We start from the raw sequence: 16,880 nt of genomic DNA on the forward strand, positions 1-16,880 counted from the left end.
TGGCCCCCAGCTACTTCCTGCTCTATTGTCAGATTAGTTTGTTATAGATGGTAACACATGCTTAAAAAGCCTGCTGAAAGGTTATTACAGATCAGTGTCTCTTTCTTTGATTAAATGCATTGTTTAATCTCTTAACTGAGATTAAGACCTCACCACGACCTCTCCATCGTTGTTAACAACTCCACCATCTCCTCTGTCACCCAACTTCGCTGCCTGGTTGTCACTGTTGACTCCTCTCTCTCTTTTGCCCCCAACATTCAATCCCTCGCCCAAGACTGTCGCTTCCTACTCCGTAACATTGCCTGTATCCATCCCTTCCTCTCTCAAGATGCCACCAAAACTATCATCCATGCTCTCATCATCTCCCGCCTCGATTACTGCAACCTCCTCCTCACTGGCTTCCACCACTCCCACCTCGCCCCCCTCTGCTCTATACTCAATGCGGCTGCAAGACTCATCTTCCTCTCACGCCGCTCTGCCTCCCCTCTCTGCCTTGCCATACACTGGCTCCCCTTCCCCTACAGAATCCTTTTCAAACTCCTTACCACCACTTACAAGGCTCTCTCCCAGTCTACTGTCCCTTATATCTCTAACCTCCTCCCCATTCAAACTCCTGCCAGCTCCCTGCGCTCGGCCAATGATCGCCTCCTCTACTTCACTCTGATCACCTCTTCCCACTCTAGAATCCAAGACTTCTCCCGTGCTGCCCCCCTTCACTGGAACGACCTCCCTCGCTCCATCCGTCTCTCTCCCAATCTGTGCTCCTTCAAACAGGCACTTAAAACTCACCTGTTCCTTAAGGCCTACCAACCATCCACTTAAACCCCTCATCTCCTCCGCTCATTCTCCCCTGGCCCCTTTTTTATCTCCCCTTTTGTGCCTGATTGTTTACCCTCCCTTAGGATGTAAGCTCGTATGAGCAGGTCCCCTCTTCCCTCCTGTCTCCATACCTGTTCTTCCGCTCCGTCTCTACTGTAACACTACTTTGTGTTTATTGTTCTGTACTGTGCTGCGGAAACCTTGTGGCGCCTTACAAATAAACAATGATAATAATAATAATAATAATAATAATAGTAATGAGTAATGTGGGGCCTCCTGATACACTTGGGGGCCGCAATACATAGCCCCGAAGTGTATCAGATTCCCCATCACAGCTGTAGAACAATATAGTGTGCCGAAATATAAAAGTGCATTGAAGTTTCCACACTAAATGAGCAAACTTTTAAGAACTGTATTTGTCAACATTTTACAATATATTCCAGGGACATGTATGAGGGTTATGTGTGACGCAGTCTCTGCTGATCTCGGACTACTACAATCCCCATCAGGTCATGATTAAAGAATATTAAAGTGTTCTTTATTGCATTAAATCCACCTTTGCAATACATGGTAAATTCTAAAGTCTAGAGAATGAGAACATACGGTAAGATCTAACATAACAGGCAGAACAGGGTGAGAACTTATTATGTAGTTGGACAATACTGAAAAATAGGGACATTTCCAGGGAGAAATCTGTCTTGTTCTGATCTGAGATTCCCACAATCCCACAAGGATCTTGGCTACAAAAACTACATGTAAAATAAAGTTACTTTTCTTTAAATATTTCCTTCTCGTGGTCGGTCCAGACGTTCATGAATTGGCGATCCTTGTAGACTTTCATTGGATCTTCCATCAGGCCATTCATATTGATGAACTTCACCCGGCGTTGCTCAGCATCAAACATCATAGGTGGAATAACAGAGAGCTGGCGCATTTGTTTCTCATTATTCTGCAAAAGGAAACATTGTAAAATGTAAGAAAACAAAAACAAAATGTGGCACAAATTTCCATTGTACCCTAGGGAACATAAGCAATTCGTCATAGATCAGCCTTCACATAGGTAAATCTGCAAATTCTTTTCCCAATAGTACAATTTCTTTTACATGTGATTAAACCAGAAAAGTGAAAGTTTCCTGTGTTCATTACAGGCCGCCAGCTTTCAGTTATGGCTCTCCAGCTGGATGCATCAGTCTAAAAGGTTAAACTGCAGGTCACTAAGGAATAGTATACCTCTGCTCAATAATGCACTAAAATCACTTCTAGAGGTGACAGAAAGTAAAGTACAAAGGCAAAATGTTACCCATCAGGCAGCCAAAAATAACACGGACACAAATTCTGCCAAACTTTACGATGTGTACCAACAGTTGTATGATGTATCAAAGTCCAGAATGGTTTATCTTAACTACTAGTCATCGCAACCTGGGATCTCTTCACTTGGAAAGTAAGTGGCTATCTATGTACCAGGAGCAAACTCATATTCTTAACTGCAAGAAATTCACTCATGCTAACTTATCCTATTCAAACCACCTGGTAATAACTTAAAAAGAGCAAGTAAAGCCAGTATTTTATATTCATATGTAGCACAGGCTGTATATTACTGAGTTAAATAATAACTGGAGTGTTTTTACATAAATCTGACCACCATGCACTCTCTCACTCCTATGCAGCAGGCTGCCATGTTAGGAGGGAGGGGCTTCTCTAAAAAACAGTGACTAACAGCAAGGTGCAAGAACTGTGCTGATTGGATGATTCATACACTGGCACAGTGATGTCAAAGCAAACTCTGTTAGCTTTATGAGCTGTATCATCGTGACTCTGCTCTAAAGAACGCTCACCATCAGTAGCAAGGCATTGGGATTATTGATCCTCATGCCGGTGGACAATCGGCATTGGCATATGAGCACATGGTGAACAGCTGGGGTGTGCTGGCATCAGGATCCTCATGCATGTCCGCAGTGCTACTGGTTATCACATAATTAAACCTGAAACAGACACTAGAATGAGCTCACCTCCTGCTCAGACAGACCATCGATGATTTCAGAGATCTCATGCTCGCTCCTGGCGATGGTTGCAGATAGTCCTCCTCCCCTCTGGCCAACTCTGAAACATACCAATCAGACATATTTATAACCTCTGTGTTGGATAAAACGCACATTAGAGCCAACACTATCACACATTACTGAACGCAACAACAGGAATTCAAATCTGTGTAAATAATGTTTAAACCTATGCTGCTACAATACACCGCTGCCAAGGACTGATCACAGATCTATGACAGGCAAAACTGAAATCATATTCTGCTCAATGGACTACAAAAGCAGCAGAAATGACAAACATAAACAAATAGCGGATGTAACCACATTGACAGCCAGGAAAAGTAGCTCTGGAGACTATTCTAAAGGTAACAAATAAGTAGGACTGTTTTAAGGGAAGAAAGCACGATATGGACCAGGATGGAGAATGGACATCGGCCAGCATGGTGGAGCCAGGTAGCTGGGAGTGAACTTACCTCTGAAATCTCTCCTGCTGTTCACGCTGCTTCCGAATTTCGGGGAATTGCTTCTCGTAGTACTCTCGGGTTTTGCTCTCCTTAGCTTTCCTCCGTGGGTTATTTTCTATTCTGTCCACTTTTTTCTCCCAGGCTTCCATCAGCTGATCATAACGCTGACAAATGTTCTGTTCCTTGAAAACAGAAGAGCGATTGCCTAATGTACTCTGACAAGCATGACCTGCCTTCATTCAAATGGAATCCATCAGCAAAACATGGCTTTTTTATTTTTAACTTTGTATTTTTATTTGGCAATCGTGGATTAGAAACAGGAATGAAAAACGGAATAAAAAAAATAGTCGTAATCACAATAAAAAACAGATAAATTTAGCAATTAAACTGAAACATGCAAGAATACAAATTATATGTGTTTAATGGACAATGGGCAGGATTGGCCGTAACATACAGAGAATATAGACTATTACAAAAACAGTATAAAAAAAAATGGCCGTAAAACATGGCGCTCTCGAAGCACGAAAACACAAGACCTAGTTCGCATAGTGTACCAGCTGTAGCGCAGACAGACATTTTTAGCGACCAAAATTGGAATTGTTGTCAGTCGACGAGACTCTTTCTAGCCAAAACTGTATGAGGTTCGCCCTATAGGTGTTTTGAAGGATAATAGATACATTGAATTGTAAAGAGAGAGACCTACCCTTTGCTTTCTAGCGTGGTTTCTTCTCTTGAAAAACAAAATGAGTTTTTTCCTCATAACCTGATTTCTGTAGAAAAACAACGTTTTGTGATATGTATTTTACTCCGTAATAATAGACGAAAAGGAAATAAACTGTCCTCCTGTGGGGTTTTAACAATAATGTAAACACTATGACCTAAAACGACCTCACTCTATTCACATATTAAAGATAAGCACAAGATTGGTTAACGCACCAAATAAAAATAAAAAAAATCAGTACCTTGCAGTTTAAATTATACATTTTAGTTTGTTTCTTTTATAGATGCAGCTTGATCAAAAACAAATGACAGCATGCTATAGGATATTAACTGCAATATTTATCTAAATGCAGCAATAAAAAAAACATTTTACAATTAAAAGGAAATGAAACGAGCAACGGCAAACCAGTTTAGAACTAGCAAGGTACAGCAGCCCTTTAAGTAATGTACCAAACAGATATAACATCTGAGGAGGTGGGTAATTAGGAGCACTTCTGCAAGTAGAGAGAAGATTGAGGAAACTGGGCTGTCGTCACTGAGATTGAACACTGAAAAAGTGTGCTTATGGGGATAACCAACAAATCACAGCGAGAGCTTGTATTAGATATCTGCATTGCAGTAACTTGGCAGAGGAATGAACACAGCCTTATGTGTTATACAGAACTGGTGAAGAGTTGTTATTCACACATCTCCTTCACCTAAAACAATGGTTGCCTTTCGTTCATGTATAGAGACAGGTGACCGCACATACAATTAGGGGCTTATTACAGTGCAGTATATAATGTATTTTCCTGCACGATTCTGTGGCAATCCTCACACAACTGCGTGGAAATGACCGATATACTCACGTCTTGATGTTTTCATGATACACTTTTGTGTCTGAGGGCTGGTTATAAAGCGGCTACAAAACAACAAAAACAGGGTTATAAAAACAAGGCTGTATTTAATCAGAGACACGATCCAAGACATTGCGCAAGGAAAATACTCAAAACGGATAACGTCCAGATTTCATGTAAAACTATCTTCATATATCATTATGTTTTCATGTTTACAGCAATGATAAAGCGCACACACAGTGACATGACATTACTGTATTCAAAGCTAATAAACATTGGCCAATTTCACCACTAGAAATATTCTTATGCAAATATTAATAGTTTGCATGGACTTATTTTAGCAATAAACCTTATTAAGGGCACATGCATCAAAATAGTATTGAACCCCCAAGATGCAAAGCAGATAGGAGTCAAAAGTAGACAATTTAAAGTATGTTTAGTACTTTGATCAGGGTTGGTGACACCCTGGACGGATCATTCCTTCAAAATAATTTTTGTGGGCCCCACACAGTATTAGGGCACCGTTTTTCTTTTTTTTGTATTTATTGGTATTTGGCCCACAAGCACACACTTGTCACATATATGGGGCCCATGATATATTGGTTTGCTATACTTAGAATACACAACTTACTAGTGTGCTACTGTTACACAATACAAGACCTGGGGAAAGCGAAGTGTCAGCCAGCACATTAGGGAACAGATAGAACGGTGTAAAGCAGCTCTGTAGCGTTAGAAGTTAGATGACAGCACAACATACGCTTGCTGTTACTTTGCAGAGTAAGTAATAAGTATGTATTATAGCTATGTCAATCTCCACACAACACAGCTAGCAGAACATATGGAGTAGTAGACATGTGTCCCATTGTCTTAAGGGAGTTTATCACAGCTTAAAAAACGTCCATTTGTCGTCCATTTTTACGACAATAGGGAAGATCTATGAAAACTGGTACACATGTAACTGTGCAGACGTAGGGTGTGGTAATCTATAACAAACCAATCAGATTTTATTTGTAACTAATCCAGCAGAAATTAGGCAATGAATAAATGCAACCGACTGCTTGTTAGCGGTAAGAAGAGCTTAGTGTGGTGCACAAGTAACTACAGCAAATACCATGTACAACAACAGCATGGCAATGATTCTTATTGATACAGTTTATTTATTTCTAAAATGTTTGCCAGGAAGAAATGCGTTATATCTACACAGTACTTAGAAAACATGATACTTCCTACTCTGCTCAGAAATTAATCAACATTACATAGCCAATATGTAATGGGTAACGTCCCCCGACCACTTCCGTTAACTACTGACAAAGACATGGGACCACCCACCGCCAGATAAAGCTGATGTTGCAGCCAGTAAAAAGACACTACAAACTCTGAAGCAGCTGGGCACTGCCAATCAAACAGGACTACACAAGTCAGGGTCAGCCACTATTATTCTCTCGCTCCGTGCTGAGAACCCATTTGACAGAATCTCCTGGAGTTCCATAAAATGAACTCTCTAGTATAGCCAGGAACTTCCTACAGGGTATCCAAGCCCTATACACTGACCCATCTACCAACTAAAATTAATGGCATCCCTACGGACAATATAAAATCTGAAATGGCACCAGAAAGGGATGTCGCTGTATACACAGGTTTTTGCCCTGGTGATGGAGCCACCGGCAATCTACAAACAAAAAACATCTAGGGGTTTCCCTCATATCACGCTATGACCTACTCTTCCAAGAAAACTCCCCCCGACTCTTCTCCAAAATGCAAGCTGACCTAACTTCCTGGAACCGCCTCAACATCTCCTTGAGGGGCAGGACCACTGTTGTTAAAATGGATATTTTTCCCAAATGGCGTTAACACTTTCAAACTCTCTCAGTGGCAGTCCCCCCTCTCCCTATTAAATAACTTCCAGAAAGCGCTCACGCGCTTTACATGGAACAGCAGACCCCCGAGACTCAGGCAACATATTGTAGAAACCTATTCCTAAAAGGTGGAAGGGGCATCCTCCGTATAAAATTATATTATCTAGCACATGCTTTTCCCAAGTGGCTGCATCCATACGTTCACCCAAGCATGGGCTCCAAGGCTGTTTCAAAGAGAGAAGGTCTCTACCCTCCTCCTTAATTTCCTTGGCCCATGAGTGGCGAGAAGAAACCCATAATCTTCCACAATCTTAAAATCTGGTTACACTCCTTCATATCTTGATGCCTTTTTAATGCTTTTGTTACATGTTTTATTGTTTCACCTAGTTTATATTTACTCCACATTTGTTGTTTACTATTCTATTGCACTGTTACATGTACTTGAACAACCAAAATCAAGAATAATAATAACAAAACTGGGTAGTGCTTGTGAAACACATACAACAGATATTCCTTGATTTCCGAACCATGCCATTTAAAACACAAGGTCCATAAAGAAACACTGAAAATTCAGCATAAATGTGGGACCACAAAGATGAGCCTACGATAAAAATCCTACGGTGACATAGGGGTATATTTATTAAACTGCGGGATTGAAAAGTGGAGATGTTGCCTTTGGCAAACAGATTCTAGTCACCACCATTATTTAGTACATTCTACAAAATAACAGCTAGGATCTGATTGGTTGCTATAGGCAACACCGCCACTTATTCAAACCCGCAGTTTAGTAAATATACCCCATGGTATTACCAGAGAAACATGACAATAAAATACTCACCAACTCCACTTTTGGACCTAGACCTTCAAAAATCTTATGCGCTTCCTCAGCTTTTTTCTGTAAAACACAGAAGACTATTCATGTTTCGATTCTCAAGCCAGAAAAAGAAAAGCTTTTAGTAGACTTACTTGAAGGCTTTCCATTCAACCATCTAACAAGCTACAGCCATACTGGTCATTTAGAGTCTCTTCCACACAACAGAAACACAGTGAAATGTCTGACTTGGAGCAGTGAATTGCACGTAAGTACTTCAGTCTTTTAGAAATGAGAGTGTGGAAGTCTGCCAAATACAAACACATCCATCATACCTTCATCATTTCAACATACATAAGGCACACCACTAAAGAAACAGAGTTTACATGGGATTATTAGTACTGAAAAGGAGCCAGAAGCCACTGCACATAGAACGGAGTTTTTATTGCAATAGTTCACTTTCGTAACCCTTTATTTATTGTTCAGTACTTTGAGGATTAAAACATTACTCCCAACCAGAAAACACTACAGTTAAACATTCCTCAAAGTCTGCACTGGTCGCGGTGTTACTGCAGTCTAGAACCCAAGTCATTTCATTTTGGCTAGGATGATAATTTATTGAAGCTTTTCGAATTAAAATAGAACTCTTTTTTTTTTTTTTTTTCTTCTTTTAATTAGCACAAATCTTTCAAATGTTTAAAAAAAAAAAAAAAAATGTTTTCACTAAACATGACAAAGTGTCAACTTTTGGTGGATTTCTATAAGAATTAGAAAATAAAGCTTAGGGGGGAATTCAATTCCCCCCGAAGTACTGCCGCGCTAAAACTATTACTGTTATTAAGATAATAGTGTGTGTAATTACTGTTATTACGGTCGTTCTAACGCCGGCTTTTTGCTCGCAGCTCCCTGAGCCGTGATAACGGTAATATCTATAACGCGGCGGTACTTCGGGCGGAATTGAATTCCCCGTTTTAATGTTGCATTAATATAGAGGTTTTTTTCATGTATTTAATAAGCAAAGTATATGAACATTATATATAAACAACATGTACTGTTGAGCTAAATCTATTCGACATGTTATCTGTCCGATTTCCATAGTAAGTTTTCATGCTGCGTTATAGATATTACCGTTATTGCGGTAATATTAATCCGGTTTTCTGCTTGCAGCTCAGGGAGCTGCGAGCAAAAAGCCAGCGTTAGAACTACCGTAATAATGGTAATTGCGCGCACTATTACCGTAATAACGGTAATAGTTTTAGCACGGTGGTAGTTCGGGAGGAATTGCATTCCCCCTTAGAGAGATCTGCCCTTACTCTGGAAAGGAAGATGTTCCGTGGGATTGGTTTGCAGTCTCCTAGATAACAGAAATGCGCTGTACAGATTGGTGAGTTTGATGGCCAGGGATGTGACTGCAATATTTTGTGATTTGTGCCACACACAGGTTATATGCACAATGGTGTTGTCTCTATGTCTGTATTCCATTGAGGCAAGATGCATGCAGCTATAAAGCACATTAGACTGCAGTTGTCAGCTGCTAGCGCCTTAAAACAGCATTAAAACAGAATCGTCTCTTATGGGCTTCTTCTCATTATAGCACTTTAAAATTCTAGTGCTGCATTTACAATGTTAGAACGCAGCATGCTCTATTTCTCATGCGTTCTCACGCTCACTACCAATAGATTGTACAGGAGAAAGCACATGGACAACGCATTAAGAATGCACACACAAAAAGGGACTGTTCAATTTCATGCATTTTCCTTACACATATGCCCTAAATAGAAGCCGTTTCCAAGAAAAACTGACTGTTATTTTTAAAACGTTTGTCCACCCAAATGTGTTATTAAGTAAGCAAGCAAAACTACAAGTCTTGCAAAACAATGTTTTTCCATTTACTGTCAATAGGTTTCTGTTATCCAAACGACAAACATGCTGACAATCTCAGCCAAAGAAAAGGTTGGAAGCCACACATTTAAAACAGTCCAAAGAGCAAAAAAAGCCCAACTTGGTTTAACATGTATTACTGTCAGTTCAGACTAGTTGTGCAATGTCTGGAAAACAAAAACAGTAACTAGACCAACCAACACACATTATAATACACAAGTGATGCAAATATAAATTTATAAACTGTAAATAATCTGTGTAAATGAGTTCTGATGTCATCTCTTCAGGGCTCATTAATAAAAACTTGTGTATTATAATGTATAAAGCACCTACTAAAGAATTACAAACATTTAAAAAAAGTGCGCACAACTCTTCTGTGACATATAATATCATTTACAGTAGGTGGTACATTATCTCATATTAATAGTGGAAAAAACGCTGCAGAAGAAGCTGGGAAAGTAATGATCTTAACTTATAACCTACATACTGAAATAATAGCATGGAGGCATGCATTAGTTAAGGAAATGGATAACTGCATAATTCCTGATATAGAGTGGGCATAATCATCTAATCTTAGAAATAAACATTCTAAATGCAATGAATTAATTATAACCTTAGTGTAAGCAAACCGATGTGAAAACCATTTCATAATTGAATGATGTTAATGCAAGATAGTGAGACATATCTGGACTGTAAAAAGAAAAGAAAAAAGTGACATTTGCAAATTATATTTACAGTGAGTCATTAAAAGGGTGGATTGCTGTACCCATCCCAGCCTTAATACACTGAGCAACCCTTATGATCCAACGCTACAGCATCATGGTCATGCTTTAGAGGATAATGAGCACACTTACCCGGTTTTCATCATAAATAATTTGGACTATGCTGCGATGCTTCTGCTCCACAGGTGGAGGGGAGACGGGCTTCTCAGGCTCCGGAGGTTTGGCTGCTTCTTCTTCAAGCTGTTGCTAAGTTACACAAGAGAAAAAAAAATCTCCATCACATAATGTAAAACTCCAATCAGCATCTAGACAGAGTGGGATCGCGAAGCAACACTTTGCATTCATGGATTTTGGTCTAATAAATGCATTGAGGGTAGTGGAGGGGGGGTTAAACATGTATTTGCACCATGCAATACAGTCTACTTAACACAATCCAAGTTAACCCCTACATTCACACTATTTACCACAAGGTGACCTGTTTGACTACTGGTAATTTATAAAGTAACAGAATATAATTAGTGTAGTCAATTTATAGGCTGGCAGTCACTGTGTGCACTAATGAGCAAATTAAAGCAGGCTAGAAGTACTTTTCGCTTCATGCTTTAGTGATGTCTAATTCTTAATACACTTCTAGGCTGCAATTTTGTGAATACTGTCTCAGCCTACACACTTGTTACCTTTGTTTAGGTGAAGAGTATTCTTCAAAACAGGCATCTCATTCCAGGGGGATAATTTATCAAACTGCAGGTTTGAAAAAGTGGAGATGTTGCTTATAGCAACCAATCAGAATCTAGTTATCATTTATTTAGTACATTCTACAAAATGACAGCTAGAACCAGATTGGCTGCTATAGGCAACATCTCCACCCACAGCCCAAGGGGTTTACACAAAAAAAACCATAAACCTTATAGATAAATAATTTGATTATTTCTACACACTTGAAGCATGGAACATTTATAGGTTTTATGCATCACACTCATCAGAAACTAAAGAAGAGATGAATGAAATCCCCAGAGTAGAAGAGCTACACTCCACTTCCAGCACCCAGCTTATACAGGTGACCTCTGCATGTGGGAAGCTCGGTAGTTGCAGCTTGTAAAGCTCAGCCATGAGTTAAGTCCTTTATCTTCCGAAGCTGTACTCTGATGTGCTCTTTATGAAGTCAGCCTGGGCTTATTAGCTGCATATTCATTCTCAATATTGCTATTCATAGTTTGGGACTTAAGTCTTACCTGTTTTTTCTTCAATTTTTGAATTTGCTGTTCAACTTTAGCAATCTCTCGATCCACCCGGTCCATGCTTTGTATCAATTCTTCCTTCGATAGTTTGGAGGGCGATGCATCCTGGTCATCGGTAGATGGGCCAGAGAGGGAGGATGGAGCGACCTCATGTTTGCTAGACAATCCTTGTTCCTTAAAAGTAAACAGGGCAGAGAAAATTACACCATGAATTAATACAAACAACAACAACAACTTCCCTATATAGAAAGGAAAAGATATAACAACTATATAAAAAAGATAAAAAAAGATAACATGCTATACCAACATGATCTTAGCATGAAAATTAAAGCTGCTGTAGGTTGAAACCCTGATCTCCTGCTTGATGTGAAGAGCCATTAACACACTAAGGGTAAGGAAACCAATGCTTAGCAATCGCAAAAAAAAACAGGGTATTGTTAAGTATTTTAGATTTACACAGATGAAGATTTAAACAGGCAAACTTTATGTAAAAACAAACAAAAACAGTGATCACACCATGGGTTTCATATTTATTACATACTTCTAGCTTTATATCTTGGACCCAAAATTAAATGTTACAAAAATAGAAAATGTTTTCCCGTTTTAGAACTTTGTGGTTAGGACTTATTGGGGCATATTCAATTGTTCCGTATCCCCGCAGCGTTAAAACTATTACCGTTATTATGGTAATCGTAAGGTGGATTTTAGATCGCGGTTCAGGGAGCTGAGAGCTGAAATCCAGCGAGAAAACTACCGTAATAACGGTATTCACGCACGGTAATAGTGCGCGAGACTTTTGGCGTTTCCGCCAACTGAATATGCCCCATTGTGTCTCTACAGAAGTCTCACGCTACCTAAACTATAGATAATGCAGTCAGGTTTCCAGCTACCCAAACAGTAGACAGTACAGCTACATATTCTGCACAGTCTAGATGGGGAAGTGTACCAGTTGGCACCCACCTTTTTAACATCTCCTTGCGAGCGAAGTCCCTCCTGGATGGCTGGTACAAGAGGCAGGACAGAAGCAGCACTTACTCTGTAGTGAGAATCAACTTGATCTAGCCGAGGTCTCTTTGAATCCAGGGTCTCATGGTCACTCTGAGACATGGAATGGTATTGCTGATCATACCCGGATCGCCGGTCCTGAGGCCTGCACAATCATTACAAACAGCAAAATGGATTTGCTTTTCAATTTTGCAGCAAGAGTAACATTTACAAATTAAAAATAAACTTGTATTTTAAGTTTAAGCAAGCATGCAGTGTTTGTATTGTTTATTGCAGATCCACATGGCTTGAGCAGTGCTCATTTAGAGCTGAATAAAATAATGTTATTTTACATTATTTTATTTTACAGTCTCCTGACCTGAAGAATGTAACAGAGTGATGCTACAGAGGTTTTATGCTAACTACACCTTAAGCCAGGGATACAAGCGCCTGGCCCCCAATTTATTGTATCAGTCTGTTCAATTTGTGAATGTATTTTATTAGGCAGTCCCAAAATTCTGGTCAGTCTAACATAGATGTGTGCGACAAAGTAAAATAGGCCCGTTACAAAGTGATAGTTCAGCACAACTACCCACGTAAGTTATCTATATAAAATCTTGACCTTCCAGGCTACAGATCTGTTTTTTTGCCACTAATGAGAAACAAAATTTATCAGTTCAAATATTGCCACATTTAACATGCTATAAGAGTGCAGTCACTTCCTTTCAGGAACCGGTCAGATCAGTAACATCGTAATACAGCACACTGCGGGTAGAAAGGTGCAAAGCAAAAAGATATCTTGTTTAAGTCCAGGACGTATGTTCTAATACAGAGTGTGAATATTGTAGCATCCTGAGAGTGGCAGTAAGAGGGGAGGAACGATGCAGGTAGATGGGAACAGAAAGAGATCGGGTGAAAGGAAGACAACACAATGGTTTTATTAAATTAAAATACAGGGTTAGTTAGGAAGTGAGCATGAAAAGCACAAGTCTGACAGAACGCTAGGTACAGGCTAAACAGCAAACATTAGGTAATAGAGGAAGAGAGGGATCAAGGATAATTAGAAGAGGACACAAAAGAAACAAGAACAAGGAATACATTTCTGATAGAAACAAGGACAAAGTTGTCCATAATGAGGAAAAGCACCAGGATCACCTCAACAACGTTAGACTTCAGGCCAGCCAAAACATAAAGGGACTAACATAAGTGCTATTACGAAGACGCCTACATTACTACCAATAACCTACACTCAACTTCTGGCCAGGTGAATACACAAAGACAATCATACCTAGGAGAGACAAATCAGCAACACAAGGGTGGGGGGGGGGGGTAAGAGGCTTTCGGTGACAAACACTACCAGCCAAACTGGGGCCTAAAGCCATGGACCTCACATTGGTTGTTCAACTAAAGCAATAATAAAAATGATGCAGATCTGTATGAACATTTAGTGGACGATTGGAGAGACCTAGGTGCACAATTACAGTTATTTAATGAATAGAAGAACATCTAACAATCAGGAACAAGATACGACATTCAAGTGACCAATTTATTGGTGAATGATTTGAACAGTTTACTAATTAATACAAATATCTAAGGAGCATCACCATATGGACAAATAATAAGAGTTTTCTAACCGATTAGTACTAAATTACATATGAAATAAATTATATAGTTTGTCAATTATAGGGGTGCAATTATAGGTGTCCACCCCAAGGCCTAGGTTTCCCATTCCTTTCCCTTGCTTCAGCCAATACTCACTCCCCCCCCCCCCCCCACAGCCCCATATGAAGCTCTTGTTCCTTTTTTGGGGGGCTCACGCCTCTCTAGTCAGGGCTGACTACCATCTCTTTCTTAAGGTAAACTCCACCATTCACCACAAAATAAACACGTTACATTAGTAGCTTTAGTTTTATAGTTGAATTTATGGGACATGTGCAGAGCGGAGGCAAGAAATGAGCAGGATAATGTCCAGATTTAAACTCATCTGGTGAGATGAACTCTTCACCACATTGAACAATTATTGGTTTTGATATCATTTGCATTACCAGAAGCTGTTTTACATGCTTAGAAACATTTGAAAAGGCACATTTCTGCTTAGCTGTAGGCCCAGTGGTTGGCAGGTCATTATAGGAAAACCAGATTTGCCTAGCAAGCAATCTGATGAACCCAGCACACATTCCAGTGTGGTTTTACAGAGCGCTTTTTCAGCATAATAATGTAAGTTGCACTTATGCAACGTGACTAAAGATAAATAAAACGTTCACCTTAGCAGGTACAGATCACATGAGGAGGACTTTCCTGACCGAAGGCCCAGCTGAAAACACATATCCCCATGTACAGAACTGGAAGCAGCTACTAAACAGAGCTGCTATTATCCTAACAAGTGAGCTGAAGAATTAGACGTTTCTCTGCCGTTCTCAGGGAGAAACGGGAGGACTATGCATACACTAGGGGGCAGACAACTGGGCACACATGAAACGGTGGCAATAAAATAGATCAATGTCTCAGTTGATTGGGATGAAGAAATCGGCCATGGAACTGTAAAGTTTTAAAAGTTTTTAACGATTTTGATTTGATTCAAACTTTGCCATTTTTAATTTTATTGTGCTACTTATAAGTTTATGTGCCCTCTATTTTTATTCTTTGATTAGGTTCCACTGTTTGAAATGTTGCAGACGGCCAGAATAAATGCCATCAGGTACCACTTAATCAGAATATGCCGTTTCGAAAGCTTCCCCTAGGTGGTTATTTCTGACCCCGGTGGACCATGTTTAGAAGACTTTCATTTAACTTTCTGAAACTTTTATTAAGTATCTAATTTAATCTTTCTGACTTCCTTCTGTGCTTCTCCATGTACCATTGAGCAGAGTTTTCTATTTTACTACCCTACTGTCTTGGATACAAATGAATGAGCTTTGTATCAGACACAGGCAACAATAAAACACAGTTCAATGATAGCTGGAAACAAGCACAGGAGGACACTGGGAAAAACCAGAGGAATTTATATAAACTGGTACAAAGGTTATGTTTGCTGTCCTTTTCTAAACTCTGCCCAACGCGGTTATATAGGGTCCAAAAAGGATGTACAAGTCAATAAATGACGTCTCTGAAGTAAGAAAATCCCTTTAAACCAGTAACCTAACAGCTATACCGATATGGTTCAAGAGAGCAAGTTACCATGAAGCCTTGTATAGCTCAATGACAACTACTGTAAGCTTTTGCAAATGTAATATATAGCAACGTACATTCATCATCATTTATTTATATAGCGCCAACATATTCCGTAGCGCTTTACAATTGGGGACAAACATCACAATGTTGGTCAGGGGGCAGTTGTCTTGTGTGAAATTGTGTAACAGGTGGTAAAAGGCTAAGGTTGTGAGGTTAAGAGTGTGGTTGAGGAATATTATAAGCTTGTCTGAAGAGGTACATTTTAAAAAGGGAACATTTTATATGTAATGGTTTTATTTAATTTAAATATTCTGACACACAAAATAATTGCTTTCGCTTAACACAACAGTGTCTTTTTTATAAAGAAGTTCCCATAGACTGCTTAGGTGCTTTTGGCTCTCTTATAAAATATTGAGCGGGTCAATGAAAATTAACTAATGAACTATAACAATCGGTACTAATGTAACCAGGTTACCAATAGCATTAATTCAATGGGCATGAAAATCAAGACACCGATGCTATACCAAGATCTACAATATTCTCAACAGTACTTTCTTCTAGAACAGAACAGTTTCTATATATAGTGAAGAATAATCTCACAAATTAATTTGCAAACCGCACCTGTCCGACCCAGGGTGAAATTCAGATAACAAAGATGGCCGCCTTCGGAGCTGCTGCTGCTGCATGAGTTGGGAGGCTTCCAGATGTGCATTGCGGTACTCGGAGAGAGGAAATTCCTGAAAAAGAAGAGACATTTTTCACATTTAGCAAGTAATACTGCTCACGTGATTAGTAGATGTCCTCTTTACATGACAAACTGCCTTCCTTTAAACGTCCAAAGTTTTATATAAAATTGACCACAAATTTGTGGATCCTGCCACCGATCATCATCCAGTGGTAGCAGACCCGTTGCAGCCCAAACTGAGAATTACTGCTGGCGTCACTGGGGTCGTTAGTATGGTCACAAGATAACTAGGACACATAAGGCCAATAGTCCCCTCCGCCAGATTTACCAATGTGCCCAACAATGATCTCATCGATTTCCATCAGATTATTGCGAATCAGGATCCATATGGTCCGACACTCTGATATCACAGTGTTTAGAATTTACCAATCCAGCCAATATATTAACTTATAATGCTGTGAAATAAATAATGTACAATCCATCCTGCAGCACAATCGTCACTAAAATCGGACTCATTGGCGCAGTTCTTGCCACTTAACCTTTCCAAGTTTCCCAAAGAGTGTGTGTGTGTGTCCAGCTATGACTTATGTGGGATATGGAATTCAAGTAGACAGACAATTAAAGCGGAAATCATAAGTGCCCTCTTTATCTTGAATA

At 39.6% G+C, this 16,880-nt stretch overlaps 1 protein-coding gene across 8 annotated transcripts in view; it reads right to left on the reverse strand.

Moving 5' to 3' along the window:
- The window catches only part of NCOR1 (nuclear receptor corepressor 1), a 104,043-nt gene that overhangs the window by 59,959 nt on the left and 27,204 nt on the right, over positions 1-16,880 (reverse strand). For 7 of the 8 annotated variants that reach the window (XM_075196932.1, XM_075196930.1, XM_075196929.1 and 4 more), the window contains exons 3-12: positions 16,160-16,275; positions 12,344-12,533; positions 11,378-11,557; positions 10,278-10,391; positions 7,570-7,626; positions 4,888-4,940; positions 4,023-4,089; positions 3,329-3,501; positions 2,829-2,919; positions 1,590-1,768 (exon numbers count right to left, since the gene is read on the reverse strand). In XM_075196932.1, the coding sequence (XP_075053033.1) occupies positions 1,590-1,768; positions 2,829-2,919; positions 3,329-3,501; positions 4,023-4,089; positions 4,888-4,940; positions 7,570-7,626; positions 10,278-10,391; positions 11,378-11,557; positions 12,344-12,533; positions 16,160-16,275 (1,220 nt within the window). The remainder of the gene's footprint in view (positions 1-1,589; positions 1,769-2,828; positions 2,920-3,328; positions 3,502-4,022; positions 4,090-4,887; positions 4,941-7,569; positions 7,627-10,277; positions 10,392-11,377; positions 11,558-12,343; positions 12,534-16,159; positions 16,276-16,880) is intronic. The other variant, XM_075196931.1, reaches the window with a different exon arrangement.

This window comes from Mixophyes fleayi, chromosome 2 (genome assembly GCF_038048845.1).
Source record: "Mixophyes fleayi isolate aMixFle1 chromosome 2, aMixFle1.hap1, whole genome shotgun sequence".
NCBI classification, from domain to species: Eukaryota; Metazoa; Chordata; class Amphibia; order Anura; family Limnodynastidae; genus Mixophyes; species Mixophyes fleayi.